General features: G+C 43.1%; 3 protein-coding genes across 7 annotated transcripts; all 3 read left to right on the top strand.

Annotated features, from left to right (window-relative positions):
* The first annotated feature begins 430 nt into the window (after positions 1-430).
* Positions 431-23,155, top strand: LOC108047954 (transient receptor potential cation channel protein painless-like). Of its 4 annotated transcripts, XM_044461162.1 has the most exons (6): positions 457-539; positions 1,010-1,736; positions 1,913-2,140; positions 2,201-4,144; positions 4,207-4,494; positions 22,739-23,125. In XM_044461162.1, the coding sequence occupies exons 3-6, from the start codon at positions 1,922-1,924 to the stop codon at positions 23,006-23,008; spliced, it is 2,721 nt and encodes a 906-aa protein (XP_044317097.1). In that variant the 5' UTR covers positions 457-539; positions 1,010-1,736; positions 1,913-1,921; the 3' UTR covers positions 23,009-23,125. The 4 variants fall into 4 exon arrangements, with proteins under 4 accessions (XP_044317099.1, XP_044317097.1, XP_044317100.1 ...); XM_044461164.1 differs by lacking the exon at positions 22,739-23,125 and having other exon boundaries at positions 431-516; positions 4,207-4,888; XM_044461165.1 differs by lacking the exon at positions 22,739-23,125 and having other exon boundaries at positions 464-516; positions 994-1,736; positions 4,207-4,888.
* Positions 7,100-8,183, top strand: LOC123037987. Of its 2 annotated transcripts, none has more exons than XM_044461182.1 (2): positions 7,100-7,179; positions 7,673-8,174. In XM_044461182.1, the coding sequence occupies exons 1-2, from the start codon at positions 7,129-7,131 to the stop codon at positions 8,114-8,116; spliced, it is 495 nt and encodes a 164-aa protein (XP_044317117.1). In that variant the 5' UTR covers positions 7,100-7,128; the 3' UTR covers positions 8,117-8,174. The 2 variants fall into 2 exon arrangements, with proteins under 2 accessions (XP_044317117.1, XP_044317119.1); XM_044461184.1 differs by having other exon boundaries at positions 7,153-7,179; positions 7,657-8,183.
* On the top strand, positions 8,541-9,397 carry LOC108047955 (transient receptor potential cation channel protein painless-like). Its single transcript, XM_017128390.2, has 2 exons — positions 8,541-8,765; positions 8,826-9,397. Exons 1-2 carry the CDS (start codon positions 8,556-8,558, stop codon positions 9,030-9,032), a joined length of 417 nt encoding a protein of 138 aa, XP_016983879.1. The 5' UTR covers positions 8,541-8,555; the 3' UTR covers positions 9,033-9,397.
* Positions 23,156-23,390: the final 235 nt, after the last annotated feature.

Genomic DNA, 23,390 nt, shown 5'->3' with positions numbered 1-23,390 from the left:
GCTACTAACATAAAATTTTCCAATTCTTATTTATTTACGCATATCTTGATTAGGGTAAAAGCGCTTGCCGCTCGGAAGTCTATATCTTAAAGGAGATAGGAAAAATTGTTAAAGGCTGCGAAAGTATCCCTTTTTTCTATTTGTATATGACATTTTTGCAGTATAAAAGCAATTGACTTGAAACGATGCAAATCTAGTTTACTTATGTATACCTTATTCCTTTCGCTACTTTTTCACTTTTAGCAATTTGTCAAAGTCTGCAAGGGTATTAAAACTTCGGCTTGCCGAAGTTAGCTTCCGTCCTCGTATTTATTTATTTTTAAGCATGGCGGTAAGCCGCCGAAGTGTGCCCAAACTTGTCAGCTTATCGATAGGCATAAAGCTCTGCCCGTCACGATAACAGTTCCCACTGTTAGCTTTCTGTTAATTTTTAATTTCTCTCAGTTGCCCGCCACTTCACTTTTGATGATCAGGTTACAGAATGGGTTAGTCGTTGGCTGGATATTCACGAAGAAGGTATTGATCGCGTCAAAATTAAAGTGCGTTTTGTGTTAAAGGGTTTAAAGTATTTTAAAAATTAAAGAATTTTTTAAATTATGATAAAAAACTGCTTTGTTTTAATGACGTCGAAAACAGCTAATTAATTGATTGCATTGCATTTGATAAATTATTAATTTGGAATTTATTTTAGTTTTTGTGGCTCCAGACATTAACATTTATCATTATAATTGAAAAAGGACCAAAAATGGTCGTTATGGACCCTAAGAAATTATATGTAATTACTTAATTTATCTTGAAGTTCAAAATCTTCCTTCGGCCAGACTCATTGTGTGGACCCGTAGAAATTATCTGTAAATACTTCATTTATTTTGGAGTTCCGAATCTCCCTTCGGCCAGACTATTTTCCAGATTTTAACATTTATCAGTATGGGCTGATACGGCGCTACGTCTTTAATGAATGAAGTGAAAATTATCTGTAAATACATTGTATAGAATTTTCTTTTTTCAGCTGATAGGCAACAGGGGTCACGCCGATTCGGGGCTCAATGCATATAATGTGCGGGACGATGATTGGCCAGAGGTCAAACGAATCCTGGCACTGCATTATGCCGACAAGAGAGATGTCGGGACCTTAGAATACGAACTCATGCAAATGACCCAATGGAACCAAACGTTAGAAGAATTGTATGAACAAATCAACAATCATGTGTCCCTTATTATCAACCGCACTAAAGGCAGCAGCGACGACAGCAGCGACGGCAGCAGCGACAGCAGCAGCATCGACAGCAGCAACAAGGCAACGGAAGACGGTGACCGCCCGCTAGCTACTTCAGCTAAAGCCGCGGCCCTCTTGATAAGTACCCCCACTCCAACCGATGACTGCAGCGCTATCAACTTGACCCCAGCTAAAAAGTTGGGCTGAGCAAGCGCTGCCATCGGTGTCGCAATTTCCGACGCGGCTCTGGACCAAAATATGCTGGTGCAACGGGATCTGCAGTCCGCAGCCTGCTCAACTGGGAGTTTTTAGAATACTTTAGATTTAGTTCAAGCCATACCGCCAAATGGAGCAGAACAACTTTTTTATTCAATAAAACCCAATTGTAACGTTTGAAAAGGTTTACTGTTTTTATTTTAACTTTAAGCCTTGTATAAAAAATAATCTAAATACCGATCGAAATAGAAGGAAGGAAGACCGGAGCTGAAGATCAAAAAAGGATAAGGAATACGACAATTAGGTAAAGCCAAAATTTTTTATTTCTGGCAATTTTCCTTTGTATATTTAGTCTTTATTTCAAGTGTTTTATAAATGTTGTAAACGTAACTGACGTCCCTTCGACGCGTGGTTTACTTACTCAACAGCCAACCCACATAGACATTGCTCATCCGCCCCGTACCGTCTTTCTCTTTGCAGACCACAGAAATGGCCTTAAGCAACTGGGGCTTCATCGATCTGCAGGCTACGCTGAGTGCAGCTTTGGTCAAGAAAGACATCCGGCTGTTCGTCGAGGCACTGGACAGCGGTGCACAGGCCGCTCTGCAGGACGACCGCCACACATGCATCTACGAGAAGGCACTATCCACACCAGGCTGCTGGGATTTCATAGAGGCCTGCATCGACCACGGCTGTCAGGTCAACTATGTAAGTAGTACTTCCAAGACCTGAGATCGGCACCAAGCTAACCATTTTCCCCCTTCGTAGATTAATCAAAAGCTAAACAAGGCCGCAGTCAACTATGCCGCCGACTCAAGGGATCCCGGAAACCTGGCCGCTCTCCTGAGAGACCGCGAGGGAGCAAAAGTCCGAGTGGATAGAAAGTACGCCCAGCTCACCCCACTCAACTCGCTGGCTAAGAATCTCACAGAAGATAATGCCTCAGATGTGCTCTCCTGCATAAAGCTGCTTTTAGACTACGGCGCCTCGCCGAATTTAATTGACCAAGCCGATTTCACGCCTCTGCACCACGTGTTGAGGAAAAGCGAGGTGAAGGCTCAGAAGCGGGAGCTGGTGCAGCTCTTCGTAAATCACCCTGAGCTGGACATCGATAGCCATCGCAATGGAGAAGTGCGCCGGCTACTGGAGGACCAATTCCCGGAGCTGGGATTGCCCAAAGAGCGCCTGAGCGGTACAGAGATCGACGTACAAACTCTTCGCCAGACTCTGCTGTACGGAGAAGAGAGCCTGTTTAAGACGCAATTTGCCGAGTACCTCCAGAGTCACGAGGGCAATGCGGACAACCAAGAGGAGTTCTTTAGCCTTCTGCGGGTGAGCGTTAAGCAGGGCAAGCATAATGCCTTCGAAGCCATCATTGCCTCTGGAATCGACATTAATTGGAAGCCCGGCAAGACCAAAGAGGCCAATATCGTCGAATTGGCCGTAATCTGTGGCAACTGGCAAGCGTTGGAACGACTGCTGAAGGAGCCAAACCTGCGGCTTGACCCCAAATCCAGTTTACTGAATGCGGTAATCGGTCACCTAGAGGAAAGGCCATGCGAAAGCTCCAACCATCAGCGCTGCTTTGACTTGCTCCTAAACAACGATTGCGTGGACGTTAACGAGGCTGATACTGGTCGTCAAGTGCCCCTTTCCTATGCGGTGAAATACCGAAATACGACGGCTATACAGAAACTCCTAAAGCACGGCGCCTACATTGGCTCTAGGAGCGTGTTCGGAACGCTGCCCATCAAGGACATGCAACCCGAGGTGCTGGAGGAGCACTTTAACTCCTGCATCACCACAAATGGAAAAAGGCCCGGTGAACTTAAATACGAGATCAACATCGACTTCAAGAATCTGATTCGTCAGGAGAGAGACATTGGAGTGGGTAAGCCTGCCGCCCCCTCCAATCAACTCCACGACGAAATGGCCCCCATTGCTTTCATAGCTGAGACGAAAGAGCTGCGCCACCTGCTGCATCATCCGGTGATCTCGAGCTTCCTCTTCCTCAAGTGGCACCGTCTTTCCGTGATCTTCTACGTTAACTTCCTGCTCTACTGCTTCTTTACCGCCTCAATCATCACCCACACACTTCTTAAATTTCACGCGAGTGATCACAGGGCTCTTACCGCCCTATTCTTAGTTTTTTCCTGTGTAGGGATTGGCTATCTAATTATTAGGGAGGGGTTCCAGTTCATGATGTTTCCAGTTCGGTATATTTTGTCCATTACTAATATTATGGAGGTCGCTCTGATAATACTATCTATATGTACCTGCATTGAATCCAATTTCGACAAAGAGACGAAGCGCGTCTTGGCTGTGTTCACCATCCTGCTAGTCTCCATTCAATTCTGCCTGTTGGTGGGCTCATTACCAGTGCTGTCCATTTCAACGCACATGCGCATGCTTCGGGAGGTCTTAAGCAGCTTCTTGAAGTTCTTTGCCCTCTACTCGATATTTGTATTGACCTTCAGCCTGTGCTTCCACATCCTCTTCAGTAAGCCAATAGAGGAAGGTGGGGCCTTCAACACGTTCACCAAGCCTATCGAGGCCCTGATCAAGACCATTGTGATGCTGACAGGCGAGTTCGATGCAGGAGACATTAAGTTTACGAGTTTCTACACCTACCTGATCTTCCTGCTTTTTGTGTTCTTCATGGCGATTGTGCTGTTCAACCTGCTGAACGGTCTAGCCGTGAGCGATACCCAGGTGAGTTCACCAATCTTCCAATTCCGAATTCCTTGGCTCATTCCGTGTCTCGTTTGAATCAGGTTATCAAGGCGCAGGCGGAGTTGAACGGGGCCATCTGCCGGACCCAAGTGCTGAGTCGGTATGAACACGTTCTGACTGCACACGGACGAGCTGGGTTCTTGATGGAATTTAAGCTTTTCCGGACTATCTGCCAGCGATTGATGAACGTTTACCCCAACTACCTAAGCCTGCGTCAGATTATCGTGCTGCCGAACGATGGCAGACAGGTTATTATACCCACTAATGATTCCTTCGAAAAGAGGAACGATGGCAGACAGGTTTTTATTTTCATTAATAATTCCTGCGAGATGAGGACGTTGGAAGGCAACAGTCAGGCCGGTAAGCCCCAGAAGAAGTTTCTAGACCCGCCTCTGAAGCTCTTGACCTGCTGCTGCTCCGGATTCACTGGAAGGTGCTCCCAGATGGACGTTCGGACGGTCAAGATGGCCCTGGCGGTGATCGACCAAAAGAACAGCGCGGCGCAGAGGCGAAAGAAGGAACAGATCAACGACAACCGAATGAAACTGATCGAGCGCCAGTTAGAGCAGTTGATACAGCTGGGCCAGGAGCGAAACTGATGGAGACTCGATCAGGTTTTTTATTTAGACTAATCCGCTGCTGAGATCGCATTTAACTTTTTATACCCTTGCAGAGGGTATTATAATTTCAGTCAAAAGTTTGCAACGCAGTGAAGGAGACATTTCCGACCCTATAAAGTATATATATTCTTGATCAGCATCACCAGGAGAGTCGATCTAGCCATGTCCGTCTGTCCGTCCGTCCGTTTCTACGCAAACTAGTCCCTCAGTTTTAAAGCTATCTGCTTGAAACTTTCCCAAAAGTTGTCTTTCTATTGCAGGTAGTATATAAGTCGGAACGAGCCGGATCGGGCCACTATATCATATAGCTGCCATATAACTGAACGATCGGAAATGCCATAACTTTGGTGTTATTAAAGTTAGGAAGTTGGGATTTTTTATGGGTTTTATTTTTGGCCAATCAATCCGACCTACCAAATTTCATAAGGATCGGCCGACTATATCCTATAGCTGCCATATAACTGAACGATTGGAAATGCCATAACTTTGGTGTTTTTAAAGTTAGGAAGTTAGGACTTTTTATGAATATTAAGAATACACCATATGAATAATTTCGAAGAATATAATTTACAGAATATTCTGCAAGGGTATATCAACTTCGGCTCCGTCCGAAGTTAGCTTTCTTTCTTGTTTTTATTAAGATATTTAATACATTTCACTATTAGGACCGATTGTCGCAGTTTTTTTAATGACTTTCTCATTTCGATTTTTATACCCTTGCAGAAGGTATTATAATTTCAGTCAAAAGTTTGCAACGCAGTGAAGGAGACATTTCCGACCCTATAAAGTATATATATTCTTGATCAGCATCACCAGGAGAGTCGATCTAGCCATGTCCGTCTGTCCGTCTGTCCGTCCGTCTGTCCGTCCGTCTGTCCGTCTGTCCGTCTGTCCGTCTGTCCGTCCGTTTCTACGCAAACTAGTCCCTCAGTTTTAAAGCTATCTGCTTGAAACTTTCCCAAAAGTTGTCTTTCTATTGCAGGTAGTATATAAGTCGGAACGAGCCGGATCGGGCCACTATATCATATAGCTGCCATATAACTGAACGATCGGAAATGCCATATCTTTGGTGTTTTTAAAGTTAGGAAGTTGGGATTTTCTATGGGTTTTATTTTTGGCTAATAAATCCGACCTCCCAAATTTCATAAGGATCGGACGACTATATCCTATAGCTGCCATATAACTGATTGATCGGAAATGCCATAACATTGGTGTTTGTAAAGTTAGGAGGCTGGGATCTTCTATGGATTTTATATTTGGTTAATCAATCCGACCTACCAAATTTCATAAGGATCGGCCGACTATATCTTATAGCTGCCATATAACTGAACGATTGGAAATGACATAACTTTGTTGTTTTTAAAGTTAGGAAGTTGGGACTTTTTTTAAGTATTAAGAATGCATCATATGAATAATTTTGGAGAATATAATTTATAGAATATTCTGCAAGGGTATATCAACTTCGGCTCCGCCCGAAGTTAGCTTTCCTTTCTTGTTTAAAATAATTCTTTTTTACAATAAAAATTTAAAAATTTACAATATGGACGTGACTTGTTTTTACAAAATCAGATGGGAGTGTTGGTCTTAGCATTATACATAATTGAGTTTATTAAGATCCGAATAAAACAATCACTTCTAAAACATGTCCAGAAGATGAAATCAAAAACACAAATGTATGTTGACTTTACTTTAAAAGTGAGATTATATTAGAGGAGCTCTAAGGTGTGAGGGAGAGACGGCCCCAATCAGAGTTTATGAGTAACTTGTGGATGTTCCCTATATGCGCTTTAGCGGATCCACCAGCACCAGGTAGACAATTAAAATTAAAAATGTTACACTGTTACAATGTAGGCACTGGCCAGACGAACAAGCAAACACAGCGGCGGCAGCCCGGCGAACTCCTTTTTTAAAAATTGATCATACCCAGTGTGTATCAGCTCCACTTCAATGGTCTTCATTGGGTTAGTCGGTATTTGTCGCACCCCTTTTGGCTGTCTCAAATACACCACCCCCCAAATTCTATTGCAGATAAATATAATTATAAATCTGCTTTTCCTTTGAAAATATGTTAGATTTTAACTTATTTTATCGGCTTCTGCTGCTGAACCTTGTATTACAATCAAAGAATCATAAAAACTGTTAAGAGCTAGTTATAGGAAATAAAAAACAAATGACGTCGTATTATATTTATTTATTTTTAAGCATGGCGGTAAGCCGCCGAAGTGTGCCCAAACTTGTCAGCTTATCGATAGGCATAAAGCTCTGCCCGTCACGATAACAGTTCCCACTGTTAGCTTTCTGTTAATTTTTAATTTCTCTCAGTTGCCCGCCACTTCACTTTTGATGATCAGGTTACAGAATGGGTTAGTCGTTGGCTGGATATTCACGAAGAAGGTATTGATCGCGTCAAAATTAAAGTGCGTTTTGTGTTAAAGGGTTTAAAGTATTTTAAAAATTAAAGTATTTTTCAAATTATGATAAAAAACTGCTTTGTTTTAATGACGTCGAAAACAGCTAATTAATTGATTGCATTGCATTTGATAAATTATTAATTTGGAATTTATTTTAGTTTTTGTGGCTCCAGACATTAACATTTATCATTATAATTGAAAAAGGACCAAAAATGGTCGTTATGGACCCTAAGAAATTATATGTAATTACTTTATTTATCTTGAAGTTCAAAATCTTCCTTCGGCCAGACTCATTGTGTGGACCCGTAGAAATTATCTGTAAATACTTCATTTATTTTGGAGTTCCGAATCTCCCTTCGGCCAGACTATTTTCCAGATTTTAACATTTATCAGTATGGGCTGATACGGCGCTACGTCTTTAATGAATGAAGTGAAAATTATCTGTAAATACATTGTATAGAATTTTCTTTTTTCAGCTGATAGGCAACAGGGGTCACGCCGATTCGGGGCTCAATGCATATAATGTGCGGGACGATGATTGGCCAGAGGTCAAACGAATCCTGGCACTGCATTATGCCGACAAGAGAGATGTCGGGACCTTAGAATACGAACTCATGCAAATGACCCAATGGAACCAAACGTTAGAAGAATTGTATGAACAAATCAACAATCATGTGTCCCTTATTATCAACCGCACTAAAGGCAGCAGCGACGACAGCAGCGACGGCAGCAGCGACAGCAGCAGCAGCGACGGCAGCAGCAGCGACGGCAGCAGCAGCGACGGCAGCAACAAGGCAACGGAAGACGGTGACCGCCCGCTAGCTACTTCAGCTAAAGCCGCGGCCCTCTTGATAAGTACCCCCACTCCAACCGATGACTGCAGCGCTATCAACTTGACCCCAGCTAAAAAGTTGGGCTGAGCAAGCGCTGCCATCGGTGTCGCAATATCCGACGCGGCTCTGCCGGGACCAAAATATGCTGATGCAACGGGATCTGCAGGCCCTTGAGTCGGCGGCATGGCTGACTGCGGCCTAGCTGATGCAGGCCTCTATGAAATCCCAGCAGCCTGGTGTGGATAGTGCCTTCTCGTAGATGCATGTGTGGCGGTCGTCCTGCAGAGCGGCCTGTGCACCGCTGTCCAGTGCCTCGACGAACAGCCGGATGTCTTTCTTGGCCAAAGCTGCACTCAGCGTAGCCTGCGGATCGATGAAGCCGCAGTCCATTTCTGTGGTCTGTTTTATAAATTTTGTAAACGTAACTGACGTCCCTTCGATGCGTGGTTGTGATTACCCAACAGCCAACCCACATAGACATTGCTCATTCCGCCCCGTACCGTATTTCTCTTTGCAGACCACAGAAATGGACTGCGGCTTCATCGATCCGCAGGCTACGCTGAGTGCAGCTTTGGCCAAGAAAGACATCCGGCTGTTCGTCGAGGCACTGGACAGCGGTGCACAGGCCGCTCTGCAGGACGACCGCCACACATGCATCTACGAGAAGGCACTATCTACACGAGGCTGCTGGGATTTCATAAAGGCCTGCATCCTCAAAGGCTGTGGGGTCAACTATGTGAGTAGTACTTCCAAGACCTGAGATCGGCACCAAGCTAACCATTTTCCCCCTTCGTAGATTAATCAAAAGCTAAACAAGGCCGCAGTCAGCTATGCCGCCGACTCAAGGGATCCCAAAAACCTGGCCGCTCTCCTGAGAGACCGCGAGGGAGCAAAAGTCCGAGTGGATAGAAAGTACGCCCAGCTCACCCCACTCAACTCGCTGGCTAAGAATCTCACAGAAGAAATCGCCTCAGATGTGCTGCATAAAGCTGCTTTTAATTGATCAAGCCGATTTCACGCCTCTGCACCACGTGTTGAGGAAAAGCAAGGTGAAGGCTCAGAAGCGGGAGCTGGTGCAGCTCTTCGTAAATCACCCTGAGCTAGACATCGATAGCCATCGCAATGGAGAAGTGCGCCGGCTACTGGAGGAGCAATTGCCGGAGCTGGCATTGCCCAAAGAGCGCCTGAGCGGTACAGAAATCGACGGACAAACAAATGGTCAAGTTGAAAGAGTAAATAGAAGCATTGGCATTCAGGAGCTCTCCAGTCAGGATGGCCGAATTGTCGCAAGCAGTCATACACACATGTACATACACACCTACACTTAAGTACTAAGGATCATATTATACACACATACTCTAAGTTAAATTCTACAATTATTAGCGAAAATCACTGTTTATGTTCCACTCTTGTGAAATAAGCAAAGCATGCATAATTACTGGCCCCAACACCTTATGTGGACTTAACGCCGGATTACTGGCCGATACTGGTAGTACAGATAATAATTCTGTAGTACCAAAAAGGGTTGCATGTGTTGTACCAAAAACGGTTACTTGTGTTCGGGTGCCCCAGCCAAAACATGTATTTGTTTCACGGCTTGCCCCAGACCTCTCATCACTGAATATTATTTGAAGGTCGAACAATTTAAATTCTCTTATGCTAGGAAAGTATCATCATTTAAGATTGGTATTCCTTGTGTTCTTTTTGCATCTGTGTGCTCCACCAGTTTCTGGCCCGAGGGCATATTTGTAAAAGAGTACGAAGCTAAGAGGAAAAAGAATAGTTCAGGGGAAATGGAACCATCCCCAGCGCCCTCCACATCCTCTTCTATCCCAAAAAACTAGCCTCCTCTTTTCTTCTTTGCTATCAGAATACAAGAGGCTTACTTAGTAAGCTGACTAAATTGTATTCGGATAGTTTTTCTTTCCCATATAATATTATGGTATGTACAGAGACCTGGTTAAGGCCGGATATTCTTAGCTCCGAAATTCTCCCGGGTAAGTACACAATTTATAGGCTTGATCGTCAGTCCAGACGGGGAGGTGGAGTCCTGATTGCTGTCGACTCCACCTTTTCGTCTGAATTACTAACTTTCGAAGAATTTTATGACATCGAATTCCTAGGTATAAAATTATCGTTTCCCGGTAGTTTTGTATATATTACTTGTTCATATATCCCACCATCATCTGAGTTCCCTATTTACGCAAATCACCTTTCCGTTATTCAGTCCATTTCAAAAAAACTGTCAGATCGAGATCAGTTAATAGTATTGGGTGATTTTAATATACCTAGTGCGACATGGTCCCCTGACGAAAACTCTAACATTTTACTTCCTTTAGCGCAGCATGACTTTATTGACGGCTTGCTTGACATTGCGCTTCCCCAAGTGAACCATGTTAGGAACTGCTTAGGACGTTTACTGGACTTGTGTTTTGTTTCAAATTCAGAAGGCGTTTGCCTATCAAGACCGTCACCACTTACACAGCCGGAAGATCCTTATCATCCAACTCTAGAGCTGACTGTAAACGCAAGAACAGAGCTGAATAAAAAATCCGAAAAGTCGGTTAAACGAATCCGCTGCTTTCGTAAGGCAAACTTTCATCTTTTAAATACTTTTATATCCGGCTATGACTGGTTCGAATTGTATTCATGCACTAACGTGGCTAAGGCCGTTAATATCTTTTATAATGCATTGAATTCTTTCTTTTATCTGTGTGTTCCGTTATACTATCCGTCAATTTCAAATAAACCTCCGTGGTTTAATAAAGAGTTGTCACACCTAAAAAATATTAAGTCCAGACTTTTCAATAAATTTAAAATGTGCGGTTCACAATCTGCCTTCTCTCGGTACCTAAGGGCTCGGTCAAGTTTTATCGTGCTTAACGCCCGGTGTTATAAAAGCTATTTGACTCGTTGTAGGGTCCAATTTTCAGAAGATCCAAAACAGTTTTATAATTTTGTTAACACTATGCGTAAGTCAGCCTGTTACCCTGCATCGCTATCATTCGAAAACTCTACGGCAAACTCTGATCAGGCAATTGCCGATCTATTTGCCCAGTTTTTCCAGACAACATATTCTGTTTCATCCCGTCCAAATCCGTCTTATTCAAATGCCATACCCAAGTCGAACTTGATTTTTTGTCCGAGGTTAAGCGAAACCTCCCTTCTTTTGGATCTCCATAAAGGTAAGCCAGTCTATTCACCGGGTCCTGTGCTGAAACTCTGTGTAGACCACTGTACAAATTGTTTACCTTGTCTTTAAAAACATCTCATTTCCCACTTATTTGGAAGGAGTCATTTGTCATTCCCCTTCATAAGAACGGAAATAAATGCAATTACATAAATGCAAATTACAGAGGCATATCCAAATTATCCGCCATCCCAAAGCTTTTCGAAAACACTATTACACCCCATTTGCAACATCTTTGTAGATCGATTATATCTCCATGTCAACATATATTTATAAGGTGAAGATCTACGACGACAAACCTCTTGGACCTAACGTCTTTTGTAATAAATGGCTTTAGAAAAAACATGCAGACTGACGTAGTTTACACTGATTTTAGTAAAGCGTTTGTTTCAGTAAATCACTCGCTTCTTAAATTAAAGCTAGACTTATTAGGGTTTCCATGTGATCTTCTAACATGGATCTCAAGTTATCTGAGTGGTAGGACTCAACGAGTCCTCTTTAAAAACTCGATCTCTGAATTGATCCGAGTTACTTTAGGCGTCCCACAAGGAAGCCACCTTGGCCCACTTCTCTTTACTTTATTTATAAACGATCTCCCTCTAGTCTTGACAAAGTCGCGTGTCCTTATGTACGCAGATGACGTTAAGTTATGCCTGCAATATAACGAAATTTCTAGCAGTTCAGACTTACAATCTGACCTAAATGCTTTTTAAACATGGTGTTGTGAAAATCTTTTGGATTTAAATAGCGAAAAGTGCAAAGTAATGACATTTTTTCGGGTGAACCCACAATATGCAACGTATACGCTGGGTGGTTGGGCGTTGTCTAGAATTACGCATGTTGATGACCTTGGTGTCCTCCTTGACCCAAAACTTAAGTTTTGTGACCATATTACTTCTATGGTGAATAAAGCCAGGGGAGTACTTGGATTTATTAAAAGGTGGTCAAAGGAATTCAATGATCCCTACGTTACAAAGACGCTGTTCATTTCACTAGTCCGTCCAATCCTGGAGTACTGTTCAGCAGTTTGGAGTCCTCAGTATGGTGTACATGTAGACCGGATAGAGTCTGTGCAAAAGAAATTTATATTATTTGCTCTACGGGGCCTTAACTGGAATGCCAGTCTTATTTTACCATCCTACTCTAGTAGACTTCTCCTAATTAATCTACTATCCTTAGTAAACCGTAGAACGATGCTTGGCACAACTTTTATCTATAAACTTAATCACGGGAATGTGGAGGGTCCCGAGTTACTGGGTCGCATAAGCTTTTCCGTGCCTAATAGAATTACCAGGAACTATGTTCCTCTTACATTAAATATTTGTAGATCTAACTTTGATTTGCATGAACCGTTTAGAGCACTGTGTAACGACTATAATAGACTATACCATATTATTTCTACTACCGACTCTTTGCCAAGCCTAAAACATTACTTTTATCTTACTTAGCACAAAATTAGTATTAGTATTAGTCTCGTACGTATGTATTTCTAACTTAGTCTGTCCGCTTCCATATTGTCCTTTTTCACTTCTCGCGATCTCGTTTTTACGCGCGTAACAAGCACTGCTTGGTGTCGTAAGGGCCACTTGTTTGCGCTGATCATAGTGCATCAACGTCCGAAATAGTTAAAAAACTGGCTTAAACTATAAATGCCACCAAATGCATTTCAAATTTGATATGTTTCTATAAAGTTGAACCTGTTAATTAATAAAATGAAGCAAATTTTTCTATTTGATACCAACTTTTATATACCTAATAACAATTGGTTCATTTTGAACAACTGTATGAAACTTTAATAAAAACAGACCAAATTTGAACAATACAAAATTTTTGTTGTCTGCTAATTTTGAATTTTGAGAACGTAACCCCTTATTTTGTACTGAATCCATGTTTTGCTTAACACGATTTCGTTTAACACGAGGATTTCTAGGAACGTAACCCCCGTGTTAAGCGAGGGCCAAGTGTATATACTTTGTAGAAAATGTGTCATTCACTGCAAATACTGTGCCCAGAATCCGGGAGAATGCATTTGATATGACCTCTAAGAAGTAAAAGTAACCTCCTATAATCCCTATCCTGTAACCCCTCCCGAAATGTGCGTTAGTTAGTTGATAGTCTAATTGTTATTTTATACGGATACCTAGGCTTCGTTTTGCAAGGAAGCAGACGACTGTTTAAAATGGTTTCTGGCATAAACCATAACTCGAATTTCGTTTTCATAGAACAAACATAAACATACCCATTACTAGTACAATCCATCTCGAATTATAGCGCACATAGGCATTGCATTGGAACACAGAATGGTGGGATGTGGAAAGAAATGACCTAGTAGGGAATCGAGTTGAGGTTGACATGCAGGTAACGTTGAACATTAGAGTTCAAAGACTTAGTTGTAGATTTCAGCTAAACAACTTAATTTAAATATGCCTTCTTGTATGTTTTTCGCCGCTCGAATTAGCACCTTGGCCAGCTGTTCCAAAGTCAACCGTTAGATGGCGCCATGAAAGGCGGAAATGTAGGCGCTAGCCAGGCTTAATGGGTTTTTGAGCGTTAGAGTGGGCGTGGCCAACTTTTATTAGGCCAATCGATAGGTATTGACGAAACAAATACACATCAATTAAAATTTTCATAATAGCATCAAAACTGTGGCCACAGCTTGTGGCTTGTGGGCGTCAGAGGGGGCGTGGCACCATTTTGAAACAAACTTGCGCTGTGTAGGAACTCCTAAAATCTACATGCAAAATGCCAATCTTCTCGCTTTTATAGTTTCCGAGATCTCAGCGTTCATACGGACAGACAGACAGACGGACAGACAGACGGACAGACGGACATGGCTAGATCGACTCGGCTAGTGATCCTGAACAAGATTATATATACTTTATAAGGTCGGAAACGCTTCCTTCTACCTGTTACATACTTTTGCACGAATACAATATACCCTTTTACTCTACGAGTAACGGGTATAAATAGAAAGAATCACAGGAGGGGTGGCTACCGCTTTATTTATATATTTGCAATGGCGTGCTAAACGATTTTAAACAGACGGATATACAAAGTATATATTAATGTTAAGTATTTTCCTTTAATCAATTGAGTTTCCAAATTTTATACACATACGCAGCGTGGGCCATCCAACAGTCCATACCCAAAATAAAAAGAATCACAGGAGGGGTGGCTACCGCTTTATTTATATATTTGCAATGGCGTGCTAAACGATTTTAAACAGACGGATATACAAAGTATTTATTATTGTTAAGTATTTTCCTTTAATCAATTGAGTTTCCAAATTTTTTACACATACGCAGCGTGGGCCATCCAACAGTCAATACCCAAAATAAAAAGAATCACAGGAGGGGTGGCTACCGCTTTATTTATATATTTGCAATGGCGTGCTAAACGATTTTAAACAGACGGATATACAAAGTATATATTAATGTTAAGTATTCGACCGTGCGATTGTTTACCCAGTCTAGTTCGTAGCGCCAAATTATCGCGGAAGGTGAAGGCAGCGGTACTTGAAACAGAGCTTCCATTGATGTTTTTATTGGCCTTATCAGGTGACGCCGAAAACCCAAGACTCATTGATGAATTTTTGTTTCAAAATTGTCAATTCATTTATGGCTTTCACTGATAAGCTTAAGCTTTTATGACATCTAATGCGATCGGACTTAGCCACGCGAGAAAATGAGCTGTCAACGAATAAGCCAAACACGACAGGGAACTCCGCCAATATTTGTCTTTGCAGTTTTTATTCTCACTCATTAGGCTCTTCATTTGGCCACAATCATGAGGCATTCGCTATGACAGTTCCAAGGAATAACGCCCTTGAGTTTCGGTGCCTCCGACTTTGATCGTGCATTCGGGATAAACAAAAACGCCCAAATGCAGCCTCAAGTGGGTTTCCTTGGGTCTCATTTTGTTTACAGCCAAGAAGAATTTTGTGCGACTGCACAGAGAACGGTCGTGTTTTTGTTTTGCGCTCCGAATTTTCATTTTTCTTATTGAAACCACTGGGGTTTACTTAAATCTCTTTAACGTTTCTACACCTTTAAGTGTTTTCTAACAACTTTCCGTTCGCTTCGCGAGTGCATCGTGATTAACTTGTGTTTAGTAAACAAAAAGTTTTTATCATAATTTAATTCGGTGCTGGTTTGCTGTTATTGTTTTCTATTGCCTTTCTATTGGCTTTCTGTTCATTAAAAAATTGCAAGAAAGTTATCTCGGCTGGACAGCAAAGTATTCCCTGCTATACATGTGATAAAATTTATTACGCAAAGTGTCTTGGCTATTCTGGCCTGGTTCGTGATGCCATCGATAAGTGGAGTGAGAACCAGGCAATAACTATAAGGCGGCTCACAAAAAGCAGTGTTACGGAATTAATCCGAAACTGCCGTAAAAATACGGACCTGCTCGTGGCACTTGAATCGCAGCTCACTAGTCGCATGCTAGCTGAGCCCGATTCCCCAAAGCGCAAAAAAGTCGCGGTCGGTGGGCATTCTATGGCAGGTGCCGTGCAACCTGCTGCCCGCGATTCGATTCCAGCTCAGCTGCCAATCTTAGGCGCCACTCAAATGGTACTAAGATCGGGGGCAAAAAGTGATTCGGTATCCGAAGTTGCTGGAATCGATGTGGCTCCGCTAGGTACTTCCGCTCTGTCCGATCAAAATAAAGTAGTGGCCCCAACACCACATGTAGACTTATCGTCCGGATTACCGGCCGATATTGGTAGTACAGATACAAATTCTGTAGTACCAAAAAGGGTTGCATGTGTTGTACCAAAAACGGTTACTTGTGTTCGGGTGCCCCAGCCAAAACATGTATTTGTTTCACGGCTTGCCCCAGACCTCTCATCACTGAATATTACGCCTTATATCCGTAACAAAATCCAAGTTGATGAATGAAGGTCGAACAATTTAAATTCTCTTATGCTAGGAAAGTATCATCATTTAAGATTGGTATTCCTTGTGTTCTTTTTGCATCTGTGTGCTCCACCACTTTCTGGCCCGAGGGCATATTTGTAAAAGAGTACGAAGCTAAGAGGAAAAAGAATAGTTCAGGGAAATGGAACCATCCCCAGCGCCCTCCACATCCTCTTCTATCCCAAAAAACTAGCCTCCTCTTTTCTTCTTTGCTATCAGAATACAAGAGGCTTACTTAGTAAGCTGACTAAATTGTATTCGGATAGTTTTTCTTTCCCATATAATATTATGGTATGTACAGAGACCTGGTTAAGGCCGGATATTCTTAGCTCCGAAATTCTCCCGGGTAAGTACACAATTTATAGGCTTGATCGTCAGTCCAGACGGGGAGGTGGAGTCCTGATTGCTGTCGACTCCACCTTTTCGTCTGAATTACTAACTTTCGAAGAATTTTATGACATCGAATTCCTAGGTATAAAATTATCGTTTCCCGGTAGTTTTGTATATATTACTTGTTCATATATCCCACCATCATCTGAGTTCCCTATTTACGCAAATCACCTTTCCGTTATTCAGTCCATTTCAAAAAAACTGTCAGATCGAGATCAGTTAATAGTATTGGGTGATTTTAATATACCTAGTGCGACATGGTCCCCTGACGAAAACTCTAACATTTTACTTCCTTTAGCGCAGCATGACTTTATTGACGGCTTGCTTGACATTGCGCTTCCCCAAGTGAACCATGTTAGGAACTGCTTAGGACGTTTACTGGACTTGTGTTTTGTTTCAAATTCAGAAGGCGTTTGCCTATCAAGACCGTCACCACTTACACAACCGGAAGATCCTTATCATCCAACTCTAGAGCTGACTGTAGACGCAAGAACAGAGCTGAATAAAAAATCCGAAAAGTCGGTTAAACGAATCCGCTGCTTTCGTAAGGCAAACTTTCATCTTTTAAATACTTTTATATCCGGCTATGACTGGTTCGAATTGTATTCATGCACTAACGTGGCTAAGGCCGTTAATATCTTTTATAATGCATTGAATTCTTTCTTTTATCTGTGTGTTCCGTTATACTATCCGTCAATTTCAAATAAACCTCCGTGGTTTAATAAAGAGTTGTCACACCTAAAAAATATTAAGTCCAGACTTTTCAATAAATTTAAAATGTGCGGTTCACAATCTGCCTTCTCTCGGTACCTAAGGGCTCGGTCAAGTTTTATCGTGCTTAACGCCCGGTGTTATAAAAGCTATTTGACTCGTTGTAGGGTCCAATTTTCACAAGATCCAAAACAGTTTTATAATTTGATAAAATGATAAAAGTGATAAAATTTATTACGCAAAGTGTCTTGGCTATTCTGGCCTGGTTCGTGATGCCATCGATAAGTGGAGTGAGAACCAGGCAATAACTATAAGGCGGCTCACAAAAAGCAGTGTTACGGAATTAATCCGAAACTGCCGTAAAAATACGGACCTGCTCGTGGCACTTGAATCGCAGCTCACTAGTCCCATGCTAGCAGAGCCCGATTCCCCAAAGCGCAAAAAAGTGGCGGTCGGTGGGCATTCTATGGCAGGTGCCGTGCAACCTGCTGCCCGCGATTCGATTCCAGCTCAGCTGCCAATCTTAGGCGCCACTCAAATGGTACTAAGATCGGGGGCAAAAAGTGATTCGGTATCCGAAGTTGCTGGAATCGATGTGGCTCCGCTAGGTACTTCCGCTCTGTCCGATCAAAATAAAGTAGTGGCCCCAACACCTCATGTAGACTTAACGTCCGGATTACCGGCCGATATTGGTAGTACAGATACAAATTCTGTAGTACCAAAAAGGGTTGCATGTGTTGTACCAAAAACGGTTACTTGTGTTCGGGTGCCCCAGCCAAAACATGTATTTGTTTCACGGCTTGCCCCAGACCTCTCATCACTGAATATTACGCCTTATATCCGTAACAAAATCCAAGTTGATGAATGAAGGTCGAACAATTTAAATTCTCTTATGCTAGGAAAGTATCATCATTTAAGATTGGTATTCCTTGTGTTCTTTTTGCATCTGTGTGCTCCACCACTTTCTGGCCCGAGGGCATATTTGTAAAAGAGTACGAAGCTAAGAGGAAAAAGAATAGTTCAGGGGAAATGGAACCATCCCCAGCGCCCTCCACATCCTCTTCTATCCCAAAAAACTAGCCTCCTCTTTTCTTCTTTGCTATCAGAATACAAGAGGCTTACTTAGTAAGCTGACTAAATTGTATTCGGATAGTTTTTCTTTCCCATATAATATTATGGTATGTACAGAGACCTGGTTAAGGCCGGATATTCTTAGCTCCGAAATTCTCCCGGGTAAGTACACAATTTATAGGCTTGATCGTCAGTCCAGACGGGGAGGTGGAGTCCTGATTGCTGTCGACTCCACCTTTTCGTCTGAATTACTAACTTTCGAAGAATTTTATGACATCGAATTCCTAGGTATAAAATTATCGTTTCCCGGTAGTTTTGTATATATTACTTGTTCATATATCCCACCATCATCTGAGTTCCCTATTTACGCAAATCACCTTTCCGTTATTCAGTCCATTTCAAAAAAACTGTCAGATCGAGATCAGTTAATAGTATTGGGTGATTTTAATATACCTAGTGCGACATGGTCCCCTGACGAAAACTCTAACATTTTACTTCCTTTAGCGCAGCATGACTTTATTGACGGCTTGCTTGACATTGCGCTTCCCCAAGTGAACCATGTTAGGAACTGCTTAGGACGTTTACTGGACTTGTGTTTTGTTTCAAATTCAGAAGGCGTTTGCCTATCAAGACCGTCACCACTTACACAACCGGAAGATCCTTATCATCCAACTCAAGAGCTGACTGTAGACGCAAGAACAGAGCTGAATAAAAAATCCGAAAAGTCGGTTAAACGAATCCGCTGCTTTCGTAAGGCAAACTTTCATCTTTTAAATACTTTTATATCCGGCTATGACTGGTTCGAATTGTATTCATGCACTAACGTGGCTAAGGCCGTTAATATCTTTTATAATGCATTGAATTCTTTCTTTTATCTGTGTGTTCCGTTATACTATCCGTCAATTTCAAATAAACCTCCGTGGTTTAATAAAGAGTTGTCACACCTAAAAAATATTAAGTCCAGACTTTTCAATAAATTTAAAATGTGCGGTTCACAATCTGCCTTCTCTCGGTACCTAAGGGCTCGGTCAAGTTTTATCGTGCTTAACGCCCGGTGTTATAAAAGCTATTTGACTCGTTGTAGGGTCCAATTTTCACAAGATCCAAAACAGTTTTATAATTTTGTTAACACTAAGCGTAAATCAGCCTGTTACCCTGCATCGCTATCATTCGAAAACTCTACGGCAAACTCTGATCAGGCAATTGCCGATCTATTTGCCCAGTTTTTCCAGACAACATATTCTGTTTCATCCCGTCCAAATCCGTCTTATTCAAATGCCATACCCAAGTCGAACTTGATTTTTTGTCCGAGGTTAAGCGAAACCTCCCTTCTTTTGGATCTCCATAAAGTTAAGCCAGTCTATTCACCGGGTGAGCTGAGCAAGCGCTGCCGTCGGTGTCGCAATATCCGACGCGGCTCTGCCGGGACCAAAATATGGTGGTGCAACGGGATCTGCAGGCCGCAGCCTGCTCAACTGGTAGTTTTTAGAATACTTTAGATTTAGTTCAAGCCATACCGCCAAATGGAGCAGAACAACTTTTTTATTCAATAAAACCCAATTGTAACGTTTGAAAAGGTTTACTGTTTTTATTTTAACTTTAAACCTTGTACAAAAAATAATCTAAATACCGATCGAAATAGAAGGAAGGAAGACCGGAGCTGGAGATCAAAAAAGGATAAGGAATACGACAATTAGGTAAAGCCAAAATTTTTTATTTCTGGCAATTTTCCTTTGTATATTTAGTCTTCATTTCAAGTGTTTTATAAATGTTGTAAACGTCACTGACGTCCCTTCGACGCGTGGTTTACTTACTCAACCTCCAACCCACATAGACATTGCTCATCCGCCCCGTACCGTCTCTCTCTTTGCAGACCACAGAAATGAACTTAAGCAACTGCGACTTTATCGATCCGCAGGCTAGGCTGAAAACAGCCTTGACCACGAAAGACATTCAGCAGTTCCGGGAGGCACTGGATAGCGGTGCACAGGCTGCTTGGCAGGACGACAACCACATGTGCGTCTACGAGGAGGTATTATCCACACCAGGCTGCCAGGACTTCATAGAGGCCTGCATCGACTACGGCTGTCCGGTCAACTATGTGAGTAGTACTTCCAAGACCTGAGATCGGCACCAAGCTATCCACCTTTCCCCTTTGCAGATTAATCAAAAGCTAAACAAGGCCGCAGTCAACTATGCCGCCGATTTAAGGGATCCCAAAAACCTGGCCGCTCTCCTGAGAGACCGCGAGGGAGCAAAAGTCCGAGTAGATAGAAAGTACGCCCAGCTCACCCCACTCAACTCGCTGGCTAAGAATCTCACAGAAGATAATGCCTCAGATGTGCTCTCCTGCATAAAGCTGCTTTTAGACTACGGCGCCTCGCCGAATTTAATTGACCAAGCCGATTTCACGCCTCTGCACCACGTGTTGAGGAAAAGCGAGGTGAAGGCTCAGAAGCGGGAGCTGGTGCAGCTCTTCGTAAATCACCCTGAGCTGGACATCGATAGCCATTGCAATGGAGAAGTGCGCCGGCTACTGGAGGAGCAATTCCCGGAGCTGACATTGCCCAAAGAGCGCCTGAGCGGTACAGAAATCGACGGACAAACTCTTCGCCAGACTCTGCGGTACGGAGAAGAGGGCCTGTTTGAGAAGCAATTTGCCGAGTACCTACAGAGTCACGAGGGCAATGCGGACAACCAAGAGGAGTTCTTTAGCCTTCTGCAGGAGAGCGTTAAGCAGGGCAAGCATAATGCCTTCGAAGCCATCATTGCCTCTGGAATCGACATTAATTCAAAGCCCGCCAAAACCAAAGAGGCCAATATCGTCGAATTGGCCGTAATCCATGGCAACTGGCAAGCGTTGGAACGACTGCTGAAGGTGCCAAACCTGCGGCTTGACCCCAAATCCAGTTTACTGAATGCAGTAATCGGTCGCCTAGAGGAAACGCCATACGAAAGCTTCAACCATCAGCGCTGCTTTGACTTGCTCCTAAACAACGATTGCGTGGACGTTAACGAGGCTGATACAGGTCGTGAAGTGCCCCTTTCCTATGCTGTGAAATACCGTAATACGACGGCTATACAGAAACTCCTAAAGCACGGCGCCTACATTGGCTCTAGGAGCGTCTTCGGAACGCTGCCCATCAAGGACATGCCACCCGAGGTGCTGGAGGAGCACTTTGACTCCTGCATCACCACAAATGGAAAAAGGCCCGGTGAACTTAAATACGAGATCAACATCGACTTCAAGAATCTGATTCGTCAGGAGAGAGACATTGGAGTGGGTAAGCCTGCCGCCCCCTCCAATCAACTCCACGACGAAATGGCCCCCATTGCTTTCATAGCTGAGACGAAGGAGCTGCGCCACCTGCTGCATCATCCGGTGATCTCGAGCTTCCTCTTCCTCAAGTGGCACCGTCTTTCCGTGATCTTCTACGTTAACTTCCTGCTCTACTCACTATTTACCGCCTCAATCATCACCCACACACTTCTTAAATTTCACGAGAGTGATCACAGGGCTCTCACCGCCCTATTCTTAGTTTTTTCCATTGTAGGGATTGTCTATCTAATTATTAGGGAGGCCATCCAGTTCATGATGTCTCCAGTTCGGTATCTTTTGTCCATTACTAATATTATGGAGGTCGTTCTGATAATACTTTCTATATGTACCTGCATTGAATCCAATTTCGACAAAGAGACGAAGCGCGTCTTGGCCGTGTCCACCATCCTGCTAGTCTCCATTGAATTCTGCCTGTTGGTGGGCTCCCTACCAGTGCTGTCCATTTCAACGCACATGCTCATGCTTCGGGAGGTCTCGGGCAGCTTCTTGAAGTGCTTTGCCCTATACTCGATATTTGTATTGACCTTCAGCCTGTGCTTCCACATCCTCTTCAGTAAGCCAATAGAGGAAGGTGGGGCCTTCAACACGTTTACCATGCCTATCGAGGCCCTGATTAAGACCATTGTGATGCTGACAGGCGAGTTCGATGCAGGGGATATTAAGTTTACGAGTATCTACACCTACCTGATCTTCCTGCTTTTTGTGTTCTTCATGACGATTGTGCTGTTCAACCTGCTGAACGGTCTAGCCGTGAGCGATACCCAGGTGAGTTCACCCATCTTCCAATTCCGAATTCCTTGGCTCATTCCGTGTCTCGTTTGAATCAGGTTATCAAGGCGCAGGCGGAGTTGAACGGGGCCATCTGCCGGACCCAAGTGCTGAGTCGGTATGAACAGGTTCTGACTGCACACGGAGGAGCTGGGTTCTTGATGAAATTTAAGCTTTTCCGGACTATCTCCCAGCGATTGATGAACGTTTACCCCAACTACCTAAGCCTGCGTCAGATTATCGTGCTGCCGAACGATGGCAGCCAGGTTATTATACCCACTAATGATTCCTTCGAAAAGAGGAACGATAATTCCTGCGAGATGAGGACGTTGGAAGGCAACAGTCAGGCCGGTAAGCCCCAGAAGAAGTTTCTAGACCCGCCTCTGAAGCTCTTGACCTGCTGCTGCTCCGGATTCACTGGAAGGTGCTCCCAGATGGACGTTCGGACGGTCAAGAGGGCCCTGGCGGTGATCGACCAAAAGAACAGCGCGGTGCAGAGGCGAAAGAAGGAACAGATCAACGACAACCGAATGAAACTGATCGAGCGCCAGTTAGAGCAGTTGATACAGCTGGGCCAGGAGCGAAACTGATGGAGACTCGATCAGGTGCTTTAATTAGACTAATCCGCTGCTGAGATCGTATTTAACTTGCAGTTTTTATTAAGATATTTAAGACATTTCACTATTAGGCCCAATTGTCGCAGTTTTTATAATGACTTTCTCATTACAGTTTTTTGAAAAAACCCTTTTTTACAATAAAAATTTACAAGGCGTTTTTAATATGGACGTGACTCGTTTTTACAAAATCAGATGGGAGTGTTGGTCTTAGCATTATACATAATTGAGTTTATTAAGATCCGATGAAATAATGAAGATGAAATCAAAAACACAAATGTATGTTGACTGTACTTGGAAAGTGAGATTGGGACGGCCCCAATAAGTAACTTGTGGATGTTCCCTATATGCTCTTTAG

This window comes from Drosophila rhopaloa, unplaced genomic scaffold, assembly GCF_018152115.1.
Source record: "Drosophila rhopaloa isolate 14029-0021.01 unplaced genomic scaffold, ASM1815211v1 contig_115, whole genome shotgun sequence".
Classification (NCBI taxonomy): Eukaryota; Metazoa; Arthropoda; class Insecta; order Diptera; family Drosophilidae; genus Drosophila; species Drosophila rhopaloa.
Note: the sequence above shows the minus strand (reverse complement) of the source record. Positions and strands in the feature narration are given on the sequence as shown.